The sequence below is a fragment of the Syzygium oleosum genome, unplaced genomic scaffold (assembly GCF_021117445.2).
Source record: "Syzygium oleosum isolate NSW1041296 unplaced genomic scaffold, Sole_v2.1 Sole_v2.07, whole genome shotgun sequence".
Classification (NCBI taxonomy): domain Eukaryota; kingdom Viridiplantae; phylum Streptophyta; class Magnoliopsida; order Myrtales; family Myrtaceae; genus Syzygium; species Syzygium oleosum.
This window is the reverse complement of record NW_026607491.1, coordinates 3960095-3976557: the sequence shown is the minus strand read 5'-3', so window position 1 is coordinate 3976557 and position 16463 is coordinate 3960095. Positions and strand designations below refer to the sequence as shown.

The 16463-nt window shown below is 38.0% G+C and overlaps 1 protein-coding gene across 1 annotated transcript; it reads right to left on the bottom strand.

The window, feature by feature from the left end:
- Positions 1 to 244: 244 nt before the first annotated feature.
- On the bottom strand, positions 245 to 8519 carry LOC115663400 (3-phosphoinositide-dependent protein kinase 1-like). Its single transcript, XM_030585402.2, has 11 exons — positions 7711 to 8519; positions 6809 to 6989; positions 6605 to 6657; positions 5345 to 5446; positions 5168 to 5276; positions 5002 to 5080; positions 4699 to 4864; positions 2377 to 2511; positions 2133 to 2299; positions 1263 to 1485; positions 245 to 750 (listed from the first exon to the last, which is right to left on the bottom strand). Exons 1-11 carry the CDS (start codon positions 7891 to 7893, stop codon positions 667 to 669), a joined length of 1482 nt encoding a protein of 493 aa, XP_030441262.1. The 5' UTR covers positions 7894 to 8519; the 3' UTR covers positions 245 to 666.
- Between the last annotated feature and the right edge of the window lie 7944 nt (positions 8520 to 16463).

Sequence of the window (16463 nt, the reverse complement as noted above, 5' to 3'; positions counted from 1 at the left end):
GGTAAAATTGCACTAATGATGAAATGTAGTGAATATGGATTGAGATTTTTACAGAAATTAAGGATAAAAAAAATCAAGAAAAATCTTGTAAAGAAGAAGAGCTGAGAAATGTTAAAATTAACAAAATATATAAACAAAGGAGAAAGTGATATTACTATATAATTTTGCAAAGCTTGGGTGCTCTGAGCTGTGCAACGTTGACTTCTATCCGATGAGAATGAGAGACCAAGTTGGACCGGTAAAGTGTCTGCAGAGAATTTGTGTCTGTCTTGCTTTTTTTTGCAATAAATTGATGCTGAGTGTTCTTACAAGTTACAACAAAATTATAAAAGAGAAACCCCCCTTAGAATCCCTACAACCATTTTCCATTTTACAAACAAGCTTGGAATTACATCAAACAATTTATAAAATAAAAAGGGGAAAAAAGGGAAAAGGGGGGAAAAAAAGAAAAAAAAAAGATAGAAAATTGGTCCTGCCATTTGCATCAGTTACCAGCAGAATTTGGGAAGGAGATTTTAAGGGGGGATACACTGTGCACCTAAATTCTGAATCCCGAACTTCGAATTTCGCTTGTCTGTCGTGTAAAAAATTTCTTGGGGGTTGATTGCTTCGAGTACCCCCCCTTTGCGCCTCTACAGTATCGGAACATCCGAAAGTGTTGGAGTCTCACCTACTTTGAAGACCCTCAATCGCCTTTTTCCATTGCCACGCTCTCTGTTTCGTATCCTCGAATGACATTACCTTCTTTGGCTGTAACAGCAGCAAATCGAATCAGGCAAACGAACAGCTAATTAAAGAGATGGAAGAGCGTCAACCAATCATAGTATGCCGGGTAGAGAAAAATAATGCACGAATGTGCTATGCCTGTAATTAGTCTTGGGAATAAAGCAAGAAATGTTGCCAACAGTCCTCATCTTATGTTACGATGCATAGACAATGCCTCACAGTTTTCTAATACACTAAGCATCCCAATCAGAGCTGTCAGATTCACTTATTCTTGTATCACAAAATTACTAAGATAGAAAAAAAAAAAAAAAAAAAAAACATCAGTTGGCCATTTTTTGAGGTCAAATTGATTGGATGGTTGATGTCGATGAAGATTAGTACTTATATGGCTATGCAATTGAAACCCAAACATATTCTGCAGCTAAATGTCCCAGCAGAACTCGAGAGTACATTATAATTTTATCAGCAAAATAGTTTGCACAGAGAATTTGACCGAGAAAACTCAGCTCAAAATATAACAGAGAAAAGAGATGTACCGTGCAGATTTTGAAGCTTGAAGGACTTGCGACTTGGACACTGAGGTCGTTAGGATTGTCGGACCAGATAATATTTCCTTTCACAACTAGTTTTGCCGGGTCCACGTAAATTAATTTGGGCTTATTAGTAAGAATAAGCTGAACCTTCTTGTTTGTCAGCTTCCTTATTTTCTTCACCGTCGAGATCATGAGGACGGATTCCCCGGGATCCAGAAATTGTTGCCTGTCATGTTAAGGTTGTCAGATTGCCCAAGAATCATAGAAACCATGCTAACTAATAGTAGCCCAAAGCCACACAAAAATGACAACTCAAACAACTTTCTGCTTGAAAAAATTCTAGCAACGCAACAAATTAAAAACTTAAATGGAAGCCAAAATCCAAAATATGGGCAGAATAGGAGACTGATAAGAATATGCCATCAGCCGTTGAGTTAAGTCCAACAGTGTCATTTCCTAAGACGGCATCACCTCTAAAGTCGAAATGTGTGTATAGAATAAGTAGATTAATATACATACACTCAACCAAGCATCAAGTAATTTCCATCTTTCACGCACTAGAGAACACTAAGCACCATCTAACCACAAAATTGAGCAACAAGAATAACCTGAATTCTGATAGACCGTCTTAATATCAATTTCAAACGAACAAGAAGTCCTGACACTCTTTAGATAAGGATGGGATGCCAATTGTCATATACAACCCTTTTTTACTTGCATATTGAACTATTTACACCGTGCATCTTACCGCTTTTCCCATATCCCTCACCAAAGAAACTAAAGAACCAAAACAACAAGCTAATTTTATTTTTCATTTGTAACAGACAGAAATAATGACCAATGTAGACAAATTTCAAGCAGATGAAGTGATACCATTTAGAATCAAAGGAGTCGATGGAAGCGAGCCTAGTTATATGAGCAGATGATTCGGAAGATGATGCAGGACCGCTATTTCCTTCAACTTGCCTCAATGCACCATCCCCAATGTGAGTAGGGTTCCATGAAGATTCCTGAGAATCATCAGCATCCCCTGAATGAACCTACAAAAAGATGTTCCATTAAAATGATATCCCAAATGTTTGGATGTCCATATGCTTCAAAACCAAATAAATTGTACCACTTGCTCCAAAGCTAGTTTTGGTGGCATTTGCTTTCTTAAATTTTTCCAGTCAATTCCTGTAAAGAACGGGTGCATTTTGAGTGCGTTGTAACCATCAGGTCCAGCGCCTGGCCTTCGGGTAGGTTCAATGTCCTGCACACAATTACTTGGGCATTTATAAACTACACTTGCCACGCTCTGTAAAGCAACATGAGGTGCATATAGGATAGTCCGTGGTATACTTGACGGGGGCAATCACTTTCACCGAGAAAGATGATCTCTTTTTTCATAAAAAGAGACCGATTGACCTATAATTTTTTTATTTTTGACCCCATTGAACTACAAAATTCATAATTAAACTGAGACGTTTTGTGTGGCAGTCTCAAAAGCACAAATTGCAACAAAAATAAGGTTCCAAAATTCAGTCCTCCTACATACAAATTTACATATTTCAAAAATCTCATACATATCATAGTACGATGCTTCATATACTTCTACCTCCCTATATAAGTAATCAAATTAACTGTATGTGTAATTGCACCCATTTACACGTAATAACTCATGCTCCCTCAAAATAAATCAGTAGGAAATTCCAGAGTGACAACTACAAGTTGGACTCAAGGATTTGCTCCACGTTATTGGCCAAAATATTCATGATACAGCCTTTGGAGTTCCAATATTCGAAGTTTTACAGGAGCACCTCCTTGGTGCCCATCACTAAGTGCTTCTTATCTCGAAAGAAACAATTCAAGCTTCAAATGTTTCATCCCCCAAGTTAAATCTCATTGAAGCTTAAACAAATTATTAGGATGAGGTACAGGACTACTGCTATATGATGAAAACATGCAAATACAATACCACCACCTAGATCCCTATCATCATTTTATTCCATGCGATATCCTTTCTTTTGATTGATATAGTTATTGTATGGACAAGTCATTTTGGAAGTTCTCCATTTATAACCACGCACTACCAAATATCCATAATCAAACAGCAGGACAGTATACATGATATCGTCCCACCTCAACCACCACTAGCCATCTCTTTTTTTCTGCCCCTTAATTTACTTGCTCACTAAGCATATATTGTTTCACAAATAACTCCACTATTTCTTGGCTTGTGTATTTTCTTTTTAGCATACATATTGTGTGAGCAGCATCTTCTTGTACATGATAAATCCCAGTTGCGGAATACATGCGTTTATATCAGACAACCTGGAGGGGAATTCAGATCTCATATACAAGGAAGCCATTTGCTTCAAATGTACATATTAGTCCATTCAACCTTTCCCAGAAAGCAAAGAAAGCACCTCATAGTACTGCTGTTGACAGAATTATCAGCACATGGATGTGGAAAAATCACTGAAACATGTCATGAATCTGATTTACTTTTCATCATCTTCTAAACAAGTGTGAATAGTGGACGAGATTTTGTTAAGGAATGTTCAGCAACAAATGGTAAAATGTCTAAGTCTGCATTCATATAAAAATGGGTGAGAATAGAAAGAACCAAAGTATTTCTGAACATGACCGGATAATGTGATTAATCTGCATGCAACTCATGTCTTGACACATACGAGTTGAAGAACCGGAGATACAAAAACAAAAATATAAACTAACCAATACAAAAAATCAGCGATATTTTATATGCATATGCAATATATCGGACAGCCAGAAAAAGACTACTATTGCTCAGAGAGTCATCTCAGTCTTATGTTAAAATGTAGCTCCATGCATTACACCGTCCATCTGTTCTCGCAAAACCAATGGAGAGCACATGTGAAGAGCTCAAAACTGTACTTCCATCAAACCTCCCACTAGACTTAGCCTTGTTATCTAAACAAGGCATAAGTTCTATCATAGCTGCATATATACGTTGAAATCCAGTCTATGAAGCATCTGAAAGAAAAGAATGGTCAACACAGAAAGGTCCCTCTCAATACTTGCTGGGGAAACGGAGGCTCTTCACATAATAGTCAATAAGAAAGCAACATTATCTTGGCAAAACTATGCCCCCTTCAACCCCTCTCCCCACCTTTCAGCTGCTAAACTATATGAGGATTTCTAATGATGGGAGTATGGACTCTTTCTCTCACATTGCTTCTCAAATGTATCCTAATATAGAGTCCTTCATATCATGAATCAATGTATCAACTCATGAAGACTACCACAAATTAACCCTACCATTAGTTTCATTGCAGATTGACATCTGATGACAGCATAGGAAAATTAATCACTTCCGGTTAATAAACTAGACAAACCTACGAAATCGTTTTCAATCCTTGTAGAGTGGTTACATGTTTTACAAAACAATTTTTTCAGCATCAAGTCAGTAGCTTACCAACAACCTGTCAATGAGGTCCTTAGCTTTATCAGAAAAATACTCTGGAAATCTTATATCTCTCGCTATAATTCTTTGGAACGTAAGCCATTCACTTGCATCTTTAAAAGGAGAAGTTCCTGAAAGCATTTGATACAATGTGCAGCCCAGCGCCCAGAGATCATTTCTGTTTGAATATATGTTCAGAAGATCAAACTATCATCCTTAAAAGAATTCAAGGTTAGCAACAAAAGTTTCACTGTCGTGCCCCCAAAAAAGCTATTCCAAATTTGCTAGTACTGAGAATAGTGGAGGGTCCCATACCCAAAAGTGGCTGGAGAGGAGTTGAGGACCTCTGGAGGAACATATGCTGCTGTGCCCACAAAGGTACAGGCCTTATCATCTGAAATGGAGTAAAATAGAATAAACTTCAAATGCGATGAAAAGGTAAAATTTCATGGGAACGACTCTAAACGAGAACAACTCTCACCTGACGCAGCATTTGGAAGGACAGTTATGCTGCTATCTTGCATAGGCTTCACACTCCCAAAATCAGCAATTTTAATATGACCTTCATTGGTAAGGAGCAAGTTCTCTGGCTGTCATTTAAGTGACCATTAGCATTTTACAAATTATGAAGGGTAAGAAAAGTATATTACAAAATTACCTTAATGTCCCGATGTATCAATCCAAGATTATGAATGTACTCTAGAGCATCAACAACTTCAGCCGCATAAAAGCGAGCTTCATCTTCTGATAAGCGACCTTTCTGCAAAAACAAGCTAACTAATATCAAATAAAGCAAAACGAAAGCCAGCTGAAACATGGTAGATAGTTGAGTTGTAAGAAAAATGATCTTGGGTTTCTTTTCTTTGTTCGTATAGGATTGATCATGAAGTAGCACAAACTTAGTACTATTTCTACTTTAAAATGTTTAAACCAGAATCTTTGATTGTATTTTAGGTATATATGTAAAGAAATTAAGAAAGAAAAGCAAAAAACAAAGAAAAACATCACAAGACTATGCTTCATCAAAACAAGATATCCAAAGCCAAATGTAAAGAGCACCACTTAGAAGCAACCAAAGTTCTAAAGCCTCACACAATCTTTCATTAAGTTCCTTCCAAATGCACCGCAAGAGACAGAGTGGTGCAGCACTCCAAGACATTGAGTCTCCACCGTAAGCATTCCAATGGCCAAAAAGTTTGATGGCATGACTTGGCATAACCCATGCCATCTTAGACGAGCTAAGGATACGATTCCAAAGCTCAAGAGCAAACTCACAACGAAGAAAGAGATGATCAACAGATGCCCCTGAATGCTCACACATGCAACATCAGTCCATGAAAATGAACTGTTCCTAAGATTCTCAATAGTAAGAATCCTGGTCCAAGCTACTGTCCAACAAAAGAAGGCAATTCTACAAGGAATAAGAAGCAGCTGGATTGCTCTAGAGGGGAATGAACGAGGGGAGAAATTCCCCGCAATTGAATAAGATGATTTTACACTGAATGTGCGCCAAAAGGGAGGAAAGCTCCCATTCATGCTTTAATTGTTCCTCTAAAGTATGTTTTATTAAAATTTCTGAATGTTTCTCATATTACTATGGTGGTGCCCATGTTGCTTTTTGAGATATTCCTCATCTATAAATCGGAGAGAGAAAAATGTCGACAAGGTCAAAGGCATTCCAATAGATATGGATTCTGCAATCTAAGGGTAATTTGAAATTTGCAGGCTACAAATAGATAAATAAAAGTGATATAATCATAAACTATATAGGGCAATCACAACTAATGTAATAATCAGGTCGAATCTACAAAGAGTAACATGGACAGCAAATTTCATGTAAATGGCAATTGTAGTAATATCAGGAGAACTACACCAGACAAGTATTAAGCAACGTAGGGGTCATTTTACAAGAACTCACCCTGGTAATTTGATCAAAAAGTTCTCCACCTTCACATGATTCAAGTGCCATATCTAGAAAATTAAAGGAGCATCATTAGATGAGAAAAAAGTCAAGCCAAAGAGAAGAAGAGAAAAGAAAGCAAAACGCAGCAAAATATAAATGAAAGGTGAAGCACTTGAAGAAGGAATAGAAATCTGAACAGACAGAACCAACAGGACCTACATAGTGAAAAGGTGTCCTGGAATGTGAAATATAGCCGCACAATGCCCAGATGATCCAACTGATCAAGAACAATCCTCTCCAGCTTCACATAAGCTGTTTTATTTTCTTTGGTGATGAATTTCTTGTCCATAATCTTCAATGCATACACCATTCCTGTGTCCTTCTTTTTCGCCCTCACAACCTGGTGATATCATGAGACATGTAACACTAATACCAGAATAATCTACAAGCTTATCAGATGGTAAAATCTTTTATATCGCAACACACTCAAAAAGAGAGAGAGAGCAATTCGTACAATTTAACAGTAACTAGCCTATTGAAATGAAACAGATTTTACACACATTGCATGGAAGAGTGACTTGCAGAAGATTTCCTACTAGTTCATCAAACTTTGCCCTGTAAATATATCATCACCTCATAGCATAGCAGAGCAATGCATGTGCTCTTCTGGACTGCTCCCGCCTAAAATTTCTCTCCTAGATTCCCAGTTCATGATATACTATGGACTATGGAAACACGCTAACACACAACATATTTTACTTCTAATTCTACGCTTTGCAACGTGGATATACTGACCGAAACATACAGAACGAAAAGGAAGAGAGATTCACACAGAATTAACTGCCCCAGTGGATGAGCTAGCAAGAAAGCTTCCAATGACTAATGCAAGCAATTAATTTCTTTTCATTAATTTTTTTTCTTTTTGTTGGCTGAGGATGAGCGATATTTTCCAGGTTGAAAGACAAGCGACGCAAAATCACCAACCAGCTCAATTAACCAAGCACAAACTAAAACAAATTGCCATCAATGGAAAGCACACCAAACAAATCAACAACGACGAACATACCAGTTACCAGCTCAAGAAAAGGGAAAAAAAATAAGAAAGAAAGAAAACAACGAACCTTTGAATAAGAGCCAACCCCATAGATCTTCCCCAGCTCAAAGTCCTGAATCGTGAAGCTCTCCTGCGGAGCTCGGAACGCAAAGCTCTTAGATCTCTGAACATTCCCTCCATTAGACGAATTGTTGGCATTATTCCCCTGAATCTTCAGCTTCGAATCAAATTCCTTCTCCATTGCCAACATTTCTCCCTCAGACCAACCAAATAGAAAGAACAAAAAATTGCTCTTACCCTACATAAGAACCAACTTTTCAACACAACCCTTCCTCTCCCTCTCTCTCCAGGGGAAGATAAAAAAGAGAAAGATTTAAACTTTCACAAACTTTCACCCCTCAAGAAATCTGGGGAGGAGAGATTTGACCGTTCAAAGGGAAACCCACATTGGATCAGAGATTGTTTCCTTGTGTTCGGGTCTCTCTTTTTGTTTCTTGCTTTCTTTCTTTCTTGGGAGGTTGGTATTTGGGTGGGATTCTCTGATAAAGAAGAAAAAGCTGATGAATGATTTTTGATTCCTTTGTGTTCCTATGTGTGTGGTCTATGACATGAGGCTGGTCTTTTGGTTTTGTTTATTTCTTTTTGGGGGGGTTTGGTCCGAGAGATGATCAGCTTTTTGCTTTCGAAGAACACAGAAAGTGAGGGGGGAAGGAAGGGGTTGATGATGATGAGGAGGAGGAAGGAGAGGGGAATGTGGGATTTTGAGGGCGGAAGAGAGAAGAAGAGGGTATGGGGATTGAGGAAGGGTAGGGGGAACAGCACATGGGATTGAATGATGGAGATCATTCATTCATTCCCCTTAACAAAAAACACACAAAAACACAGCACCCTCTCTTTCCAGATTAGTTTTTTTCCCATTTTAATTATTATTATTATTATTATTATTATTATTATCTCTCTCTCTCTTCAGATTATTAGGCAGACCTAAAAAAGGGAGGGAGGGAATGAAAAGTGGGCAGTGATGGTGCTGCTGATGCTGTCTATGATTAGGAATGAGGTTGCCATGTCAATTTTCTGTTTTCTGAGGAAAGAGAGATTGGAAACAGGAAAATGAGAAGAAAGTCTGTTTCTTCAAGCAATCTGCAGAAAACAGAAAATTGAAGCAATTTCATATGAATGAAATAAAATTCCAGTTATGTGCAATTTTAAAAAGGGGGGAGAAGAGGTACTGTTGTTCATTGCACAAAGAATGCTCTGTTTATGGCACGAGCACAAAAGTATATTTCACTAGAAAAAGATGCTCTGTTTATAACTTTTTGTCAACACTAAACTGCTTTTTTGTGCCCATATATATTTTTAAAGTTTCATTTATGACAAAGAATTCTGATAAAATTAGAGATTCTTACATTAAATATGAAGTGCAAAACGAAGATGGAAAATTTCTGATGAAGATATGAAACAGAGCCATATAAAATAAAATCAAAGTCTAGCGTGAATCTTGTCTTGCCCTAAAATGGCCAATTTAGTCTTTAATAAATTCCAAGAGCCATTTTTTAAGCTACGGTCAATAGGGGTGTGCAAACGGACCGCTTGAATCGGGAACCACTCGGACCGGACCGGACTGACCGGTTCGGTCAGGTTCCTGAGAGTGTCAGTCTGGTTCTCGATTCCAAAAAGTGAAACCGGTATCCGGCGGTCCGATTCCCGGTTCAAAGGTGGGAACCGGACTGACCAAACCGACCATATATATATGCAGGCGTGAGTTACATTCTTATTTTTGATGTTTTGACTTTTGCTGTTTAAACATTAAAATGATGTCAGCATACATCTTCATCCATTTTGAGTATGATAATATCATGTATGGTTGGGGAATCTCACCATGTTTGGTTGGGAAATTTCTACATTGATCGGTTCTATTGAATCAGACAGGATCAACGGTCGGGTCCAGTTCCCGGTTCCAAGATCGGCCGGTCCGATTCCCGATCCTAGAAATTGGGAATCGGACCGGATCGAAAACCGATCACCCCTAATAGTCAAGAGCATTTTCGTTCTAAGGATTTTTTTTTCCTTTTTATCTTTCTCTTTTCCTTTTCCCCCTTACTTCTATTCATCTTCTTCTTCCTTCTTTTCTCGTGATAAATTCGCCAATGAGCCTCTATATTGGCATCACCTAAGACTGCTCCTCCCTCCAACTTTGGTTTGACGACGCCAATGGTTGTTCTCTCTCTTCTCGCTTGCGGCCATAGCAGCCATATCTCCAAACTCTTAGCCATGTCCAAGGCCGTGGTCGCTTGAGCTCTAAGCTCTTGACTATGGTCGTCGAATCTTCGAGCTGGTGGCCATGGCCACTCTAGCTTCAAGCTCGCGGCCATGGCTGCTCTCTCTTCATTTCACTATAATCTGTGATGTTTATCCGTGAAGTTGTGGTAGAAAATATTCACCGGACTCTTACAAGAAAATTTGGTATTCATGCGATACACACGGGAGATACTAATTTTACTCACTTAGTTTGTTAATATGGAGTGACTTTTTTTTTTTGCTAAAACTTAATTTGGAGTCACTTATGAACTTAATTAATGTGATCCAAAGTTTAGGTTTATTGATAGGAGGCTAGAAGCATCCGGAAAACTTGAGGATGTCTAAACTGTATCCCGCATTTCAGTTTGGGCTTTACTAGTATAACAGTTTTTGGGCCATTGTAAGAGTAAAGGCATGTCGTGAGCCATAAATTATTATAAATTCTGGAAGGAGCCGACCCCATAATAATTTATAATTATTTTTTTTTGACCCAGAACACGCTGTTGATCTCATAGTAGATTAATGATAGTCACATAAACATTTCTCTTTTAGTTTCGCCATTAAAAATTGAACTCACTTTCTATAATGAAGGAGAAGATAAAGACAGAGAGCGGCCATGACTACGAGCTCGAAGCTAGAATGGTGTGGCCACTAGCTTGGAGATCCAGCGACTCTAGCCGTGGTCGAGAGCTTGAATATATGGCCACGACCACGAGTGACGGAAGAGAGAGAACGGGCATCGGTGTCGTCGGGCTAGTGCTAGCTTAAAGGAGCCGTCGTAGGTGACGCTAGTACAAAGGCTCATTGGCAACTTCATGAAGTCGAGCCACATGAGGCATTGAAAGTGGGAAAAAGAAAAGAACAAAGAAGAAGATGAACAAAGGAAAGGGCAAAAGGGAAAAGAAAAAACATATACCGGACAAAAATGCCCCTAGCCATGGCTTGAAAAATAACTCCGGAGTCACGTTTGAGATTAAGTTGGCCACTTTGTGATTTTATCTGAGACAATGTTCATTCTGAACTGTTTTTTTTTTTGAGAAAATGATCTTATTTCATGCCCTTGTTTGAAACTGAGGAAGCAGTATTTATAAGAATTTGAGTCGTATGAATCAAGCATTTAAGCTAACTTTGTGTAATATGGAAACACAAAGTTAAAACACTTGCAACTCGTTTGATCGGAGGGAATCAGCTAGGAATGGAATGCACGTACGAGTTCTAGTTCACAATCTCTTATTTGGTGCACAATTGCAGAAGGGAATGGAATGTGCATTCCTTCTACTGTGGAATGGCCATTCCCATTTCACGGGCTTGTTACCTTGGCCAAATAATTACTAATAATAAAATTAACTACTAATAAATGAATTGGTAAATTTATACAAGTGATGTTCAATTAATTACATTATATCACTATAGACATTGATTAATATTTCTTTCGAGTCATAATAACTACCTATTATCAAATAGATTACAGGATATTAAAAACGAATTTAATATTCTTATAATTAATACTGTTATTTTTTGGTGATTCTGAATAATGTATGGCCTCTTATTTTTTAATTTATAAACCGTTTGAAACCTCGAAAATTTGATTTTAGACTAATGAAAGTAGAAATTTAATTTGATTCTCCAATTCCACTCTCATAATATGTGTTTTATAACCAAACAAAATAATACTTACTCCATACCATTCCTCCATAAACAAACGCGACATTAGCTATGCCATTCATGATTTTTGTAACATAATTTCACGGAGAGTTGTAAGACAAGGTTCTATTATCATTAATCTCTCCATTTAATAAAACAAATCTAAAAGAAACCTTCAACCTCGAATTCGACAAAATACCTATTTTAACTAAGATAATAAACAATAATTGTGTATTAAGAATGTCCCGGGTTCAAAGGTGTTACGGCAAAGGCTAACCAAGCCAAGAGCCCATAAAAACTAAGCTATACAGAGACCATTAGACAGGCCAAAGAACTACAGAAAGAACAGCTAATTACAAGTGAAAATGGAATCGGAAATGCCCCAATTTACTTGTATCCTTCTATTAAGAGAATTATCTTGGACCGGCTTGAGAGAGAGACCTTTGTCTCTAACGACCTTGGCAAGGTGGACCCTGAGGGATGGCACGAAGGGGGTACCATTCCTAAAAAGGATGTGGTTACGTTGTGTCCATATGAGATGGCATAGTGCCCCAATAGCAATAATTGTCTTCATTTAATAAAACAAATCTAAAAGAAACCTTCAACCTCGAATTCGACAAAATACCTATTTTAACTAAGATAATAAACAATAATTGTGTATTAAAAAATCACGGGCGAAAAAGTGATTAAATATATGAACAAAAATTATTGTCTTCCAATAAATGTACGTAAATTCTAAAAGTAACCTTTCTTATTGTACAATGATTCATATCTATTTCCAGACATAAATCAAATCACACTTTCCCTTTCCTCTATTACAATTTTTTCATATTTTATACACGAGTAAGTTTGCCATTTTTGCTTGTTGCTTTTAATAACTAGTTAAATCTTTTTTAAAGGATACTCTTTTATATAATTTAATCTTTTGGACCTAAGCATGTCCTTAAAAAGGCTTCATCTCGATTTTCGTCAGGATTTCTGGATCATCAGGATGTAAAACTTCCATAGGGTATTCTATCTTCCTCGAGAAGACAAAGATAACGGGGAAATTGGGGGTGCGTGGATTTACCAATGAATCACAAAATGCTACGGGGCCTACGAGCACCGGCACATTAAAATAATGAACGTATCCGTGTAGGTTGCCAACAGGATGGGCCCAGGCTGCGGAGGCCCTCGCAAGAGCTTCGGCTCCCTTCTTTGATGAGGTTACCTCTTAACCGAATACTAAGGATCCAAGAAAAGCCCTGGTTAATAGGTTAAATGCCGAAGATGACTAACCAACCCAGTTGCTCCCTTTTGTGCATCACTAAGAGTCCCACACTTCTTACAAAATTTTTAGTTAAAGTCATATTTAGGCTCCGTTCGTTTGGCGGAAAATATTCTCCCGGAAAAAATTTTCCGGATTTTCCGGTGTTCGGGGCGGAAAACGTTTTCCGTGGAAAAATATTTTCCTTCCCCCTCACAAAATAGCCTAAGTCTATGGAAAATGACTTCCGTTTCTTCAAAAGCGGAAATCATTTTCCGAGCTTCTTCTTCTTCTTATTCACTAAGGTCGCCGGCCGCCGCCGCGCCGGCCGCCGCCGCCGCCGCCGCCGCCACCCGCCCGCCGCCGCCGATGAAAAATATTTTCCGAAACTTTTTCATATTGACCACCGAACACCAAAAAATTATGTTCCGGGAAAACATTTTCCAGGAAAATGACTTCCGGGAAAATATTTTCCAAAAGGAGAATATTTTCCGTCAAACAAACGGAGCCTTAGTTAGTCCATCAAGAACCCGAACGTGTGAAGTTGACAAATTCATCACCGTAGCTAGCAAGTCTCGCCACATGATGTATCAAATTCTCAAGGCACAGTTAACCGTTTCATTCATGACATGATTTGAACTTTTGACATCATAAAAGATAGTTAAAGTTTTTACCATAGGCTATTATGCTTGGTGGTCACTATTTAAGGACACTAACATTGTATTTGGTTAAAAGGAGCGAACATTCCTATCTAACTGGACTTTATTTTTACGGAAAAATTACAGATATGATTCTTAACTTTGCTCTATATCAAATACCCTCTTCACATTACAGTTAGCATCCTCACAATTTCCAATTGCCTCTCTCGCCCGCACATGATTTGGCGATTTGCCATTTTCTTTTTCAAATTACCAAATTCTCAATATTGGATTTCACTTTTTAAGTGTAGATTGCGAGTGCGCATGAGGATAAATAGGCCTTTTTAAGTTGAGGGGACACAAAACTAAAATATAAATTTATCTCTTGAAAGAGTCACGATTCCACGACTTTCGCACATAAATTTTCATGTTTGCCCTTATTGTTGTCTTCTTCATAATCCATTTTAAGGACATATGTAACATCTTGTCATTACTTTCTTTTATTCTCCGACATTGTTGCTTTTCCATCGATCAAAAAACAAAGGAACTCGAATCTTTATTCCAACCTAATTTTATTCAGTTCCACGGTACCAAATACAATTATTTAGAAAAATTCGATCCCTTTCTTGTCATTGAACTGGACTCCATATCCGACCAAAAAAAAAAGAAAAAGAACTGGACTCTGTATACTCTCAACCGCCTCTAATAATACTCAGAATTGATTATGAAAGGCATGTCTCTTAATGCATTTCAATAAGAACAACATAATTTTCGAGAAAAATATTTGATATATCTATCACGTGAGTGAATCCCCATTTTTCATGAATCGGTTTCTTAATCGGATTGAGCGCATCTTTTCTATCCAATTACAGACATGTTATATGAGTCGAGAAGGGAAGATTTGGGCGGAAGTAGTCAGTTTGATGAATCCACTCGACTTTTGATGTAATCCCAGTTATCTCGTGACGCAGTTGATGTCTTGTAGTAGCCCCACATGCCTGTACCTGCATGTGTGTTGGGAGCATGCACTTTTCATAGTAATGTCAGTAATGACGGCTGTCAATTTTTCGCTCTCAGTTGCCTCATCTGTTAATTGAACCGGTCAGTGAAGAGCTCGTCCGACACTAGGCTATGTTGCCACTTTCTAGTGAATTTGCATAGGGAGGACAAAGCTGAAAAGACAAGAACCTTTTCCATCTCTTTTGGGTAAATTGGGGTTGGCTGTTATTGGCTGTCTTGTGAAGCTCTCAAGGTTCGTTTTTATTCACACCAAGTACGAGCAATCGTGGGTCATTCCAAAATCTATATACTGTTAAAAAAGAGGGTTCAGGTTGCTTTGTCCCATAACGGTAGTATTCGTCCCAGTCGCTAGCATGAGATTGTTTGCTATAGTCGCTTCCCCATGCCAGCACTGCTTTCAAATAGAGTCGTGCTAGTTTTTGGTTTCGCAAGACTTATCTCTACCAACGCAATAGCTCCAGACATGGAACATAGAAGAGAGACATATCTATTAGAATGGTTAAATATTAATCATGTTTTCATCTAATAATTTAAACTTTTCGAATGATTTGCAGGACAAAATTTATCATGGTATAAGATTAGGGGGTCCTAAATTTAAATCTTTCTAGGCCAATTCTTATTTCATATTTCAATGCTTGATCGTAGGCCAAAGCCCAGGTCCCACAAAATCTAGGTCAATTTGCTTGGAAGAATCTATTTGTAAAAGGTGTAGATGGTTCTACATACAAGTCTCTATGATTCTAATGGTAAAACTCAACTCTTAACTGATGTGAGTTTGACTTGATAGCTTACACTTGTCTTCAAGTGTTGGAATCCGCTATAAGCAGTCAACAATAAACCAAACTGGTTCTATTGATTTTGGATGAAGAAAAACGATGTCAAGCACACTGTAAAAACATTGCTCAATAGAAATACGTTATGTTGGTCAAAGAAGGGCAAACCAACTTAACTGAATAAGTCTTCAACAGGTTTTTTGAAGTATGTACTATTTGACACATATCAAAGTAGTTGGTCATATCCAAGAAGCTCACGAACAACTTTCACTATGATTCATTAATTTCTCTTGTTTTTCTTTGTGCAAAAATGAATGATATCTCATTGCAAATCACTGTAGATGGTGTGAATACTTGTGATATGGGAAAATGGTGATACAGTGTTGCGAGAGGTGCTTGAGGATGTAGAAGCAACTCTAGAAACTTCAAGAAGCAGCATGTTCCGTGCAACATGTAAACCTTGAGGATTAAATAGTGGGTAGCCTTGTAGGGTTGTTAGAGTTTGAAAGGTGGAGTAGGTCAAGGGAAAGTACCGAACTACTCGCACTTCTTCCACCCCTTAGGCTCTCTCATTTTTGTTTGATAGGATTTTGTAATTCCGCACAAGTGTACAAGTACAAGTTTTTACAGCGTCAGTGCACCTTGCATGCACTATCTAGCACTTATTCGCAAAAAAAGTCTCAAATTTACTAAAAGAATCGATTCGCTCCCTCTTAATTGTTGTTCTGAGTCCAACTCAGCCAAGACGACATTGCCGGCTCCGATTGTGACGGCTCACCCATGCCGACACTATTTTAAAAAGGTTCGTGCTATTTGAGGTCCCACAAGAGTATCAGCCCCACAATCGAGATATGGACAATAGGAGATTAGAGACATATCCGATGCTCAACAAATGGCATTTACGGCGTGATCTTCGGCAAGGTTCTCAGCATCTTACATCAATTTAAACTTTGTAAGGTGAAAAATCATATCAATTAGTCAACATTACTTCCTGGTGAAGAAAAGAGATGCAAAATTCTAGTCCATAGAATGAAAAGGCACAGCAGTACGCACCTTTTCAGCTAGATAGCACAACTGTACCATGACACTTCAATTTTTTAGTTCAGCGGGTGTTGAAATGTGACCTGAGCTTGCCACCTTTTGCCAACATATGATCCTTTTTCTTAGAAAAGAAAAAAATAAACAGTGGTTCTCACGTGAT

What these genes read in the sequence shown, in the direction of transcription:
- LOC115663400 (XM_030585402.2), bottom strand. Translation starts at nt 7,893, where the DNA reads ATGTTGGCAATGGAGAAGGAATTTGATTCGAAGCTGAAGATTCAGGGG. An exon ending in TTTTTGATCAAATTACCAGG is followed by an intron (nt 5,447 to 6,604) that starts GTGAGTTCTTGT and finishes TTGTTTTTGCAG; the next exon opens with AAAGGTCGCTTATCAGAAGA. An exon ending in CAAGCTTCAAAATCTGCACG is followed by an intron (nt 751 to 1,262) that starts GTACATCTCTTT and finishes CTGCTGTTACAG; the next exon opens with CCAAAGAAGGTAATGTCATT.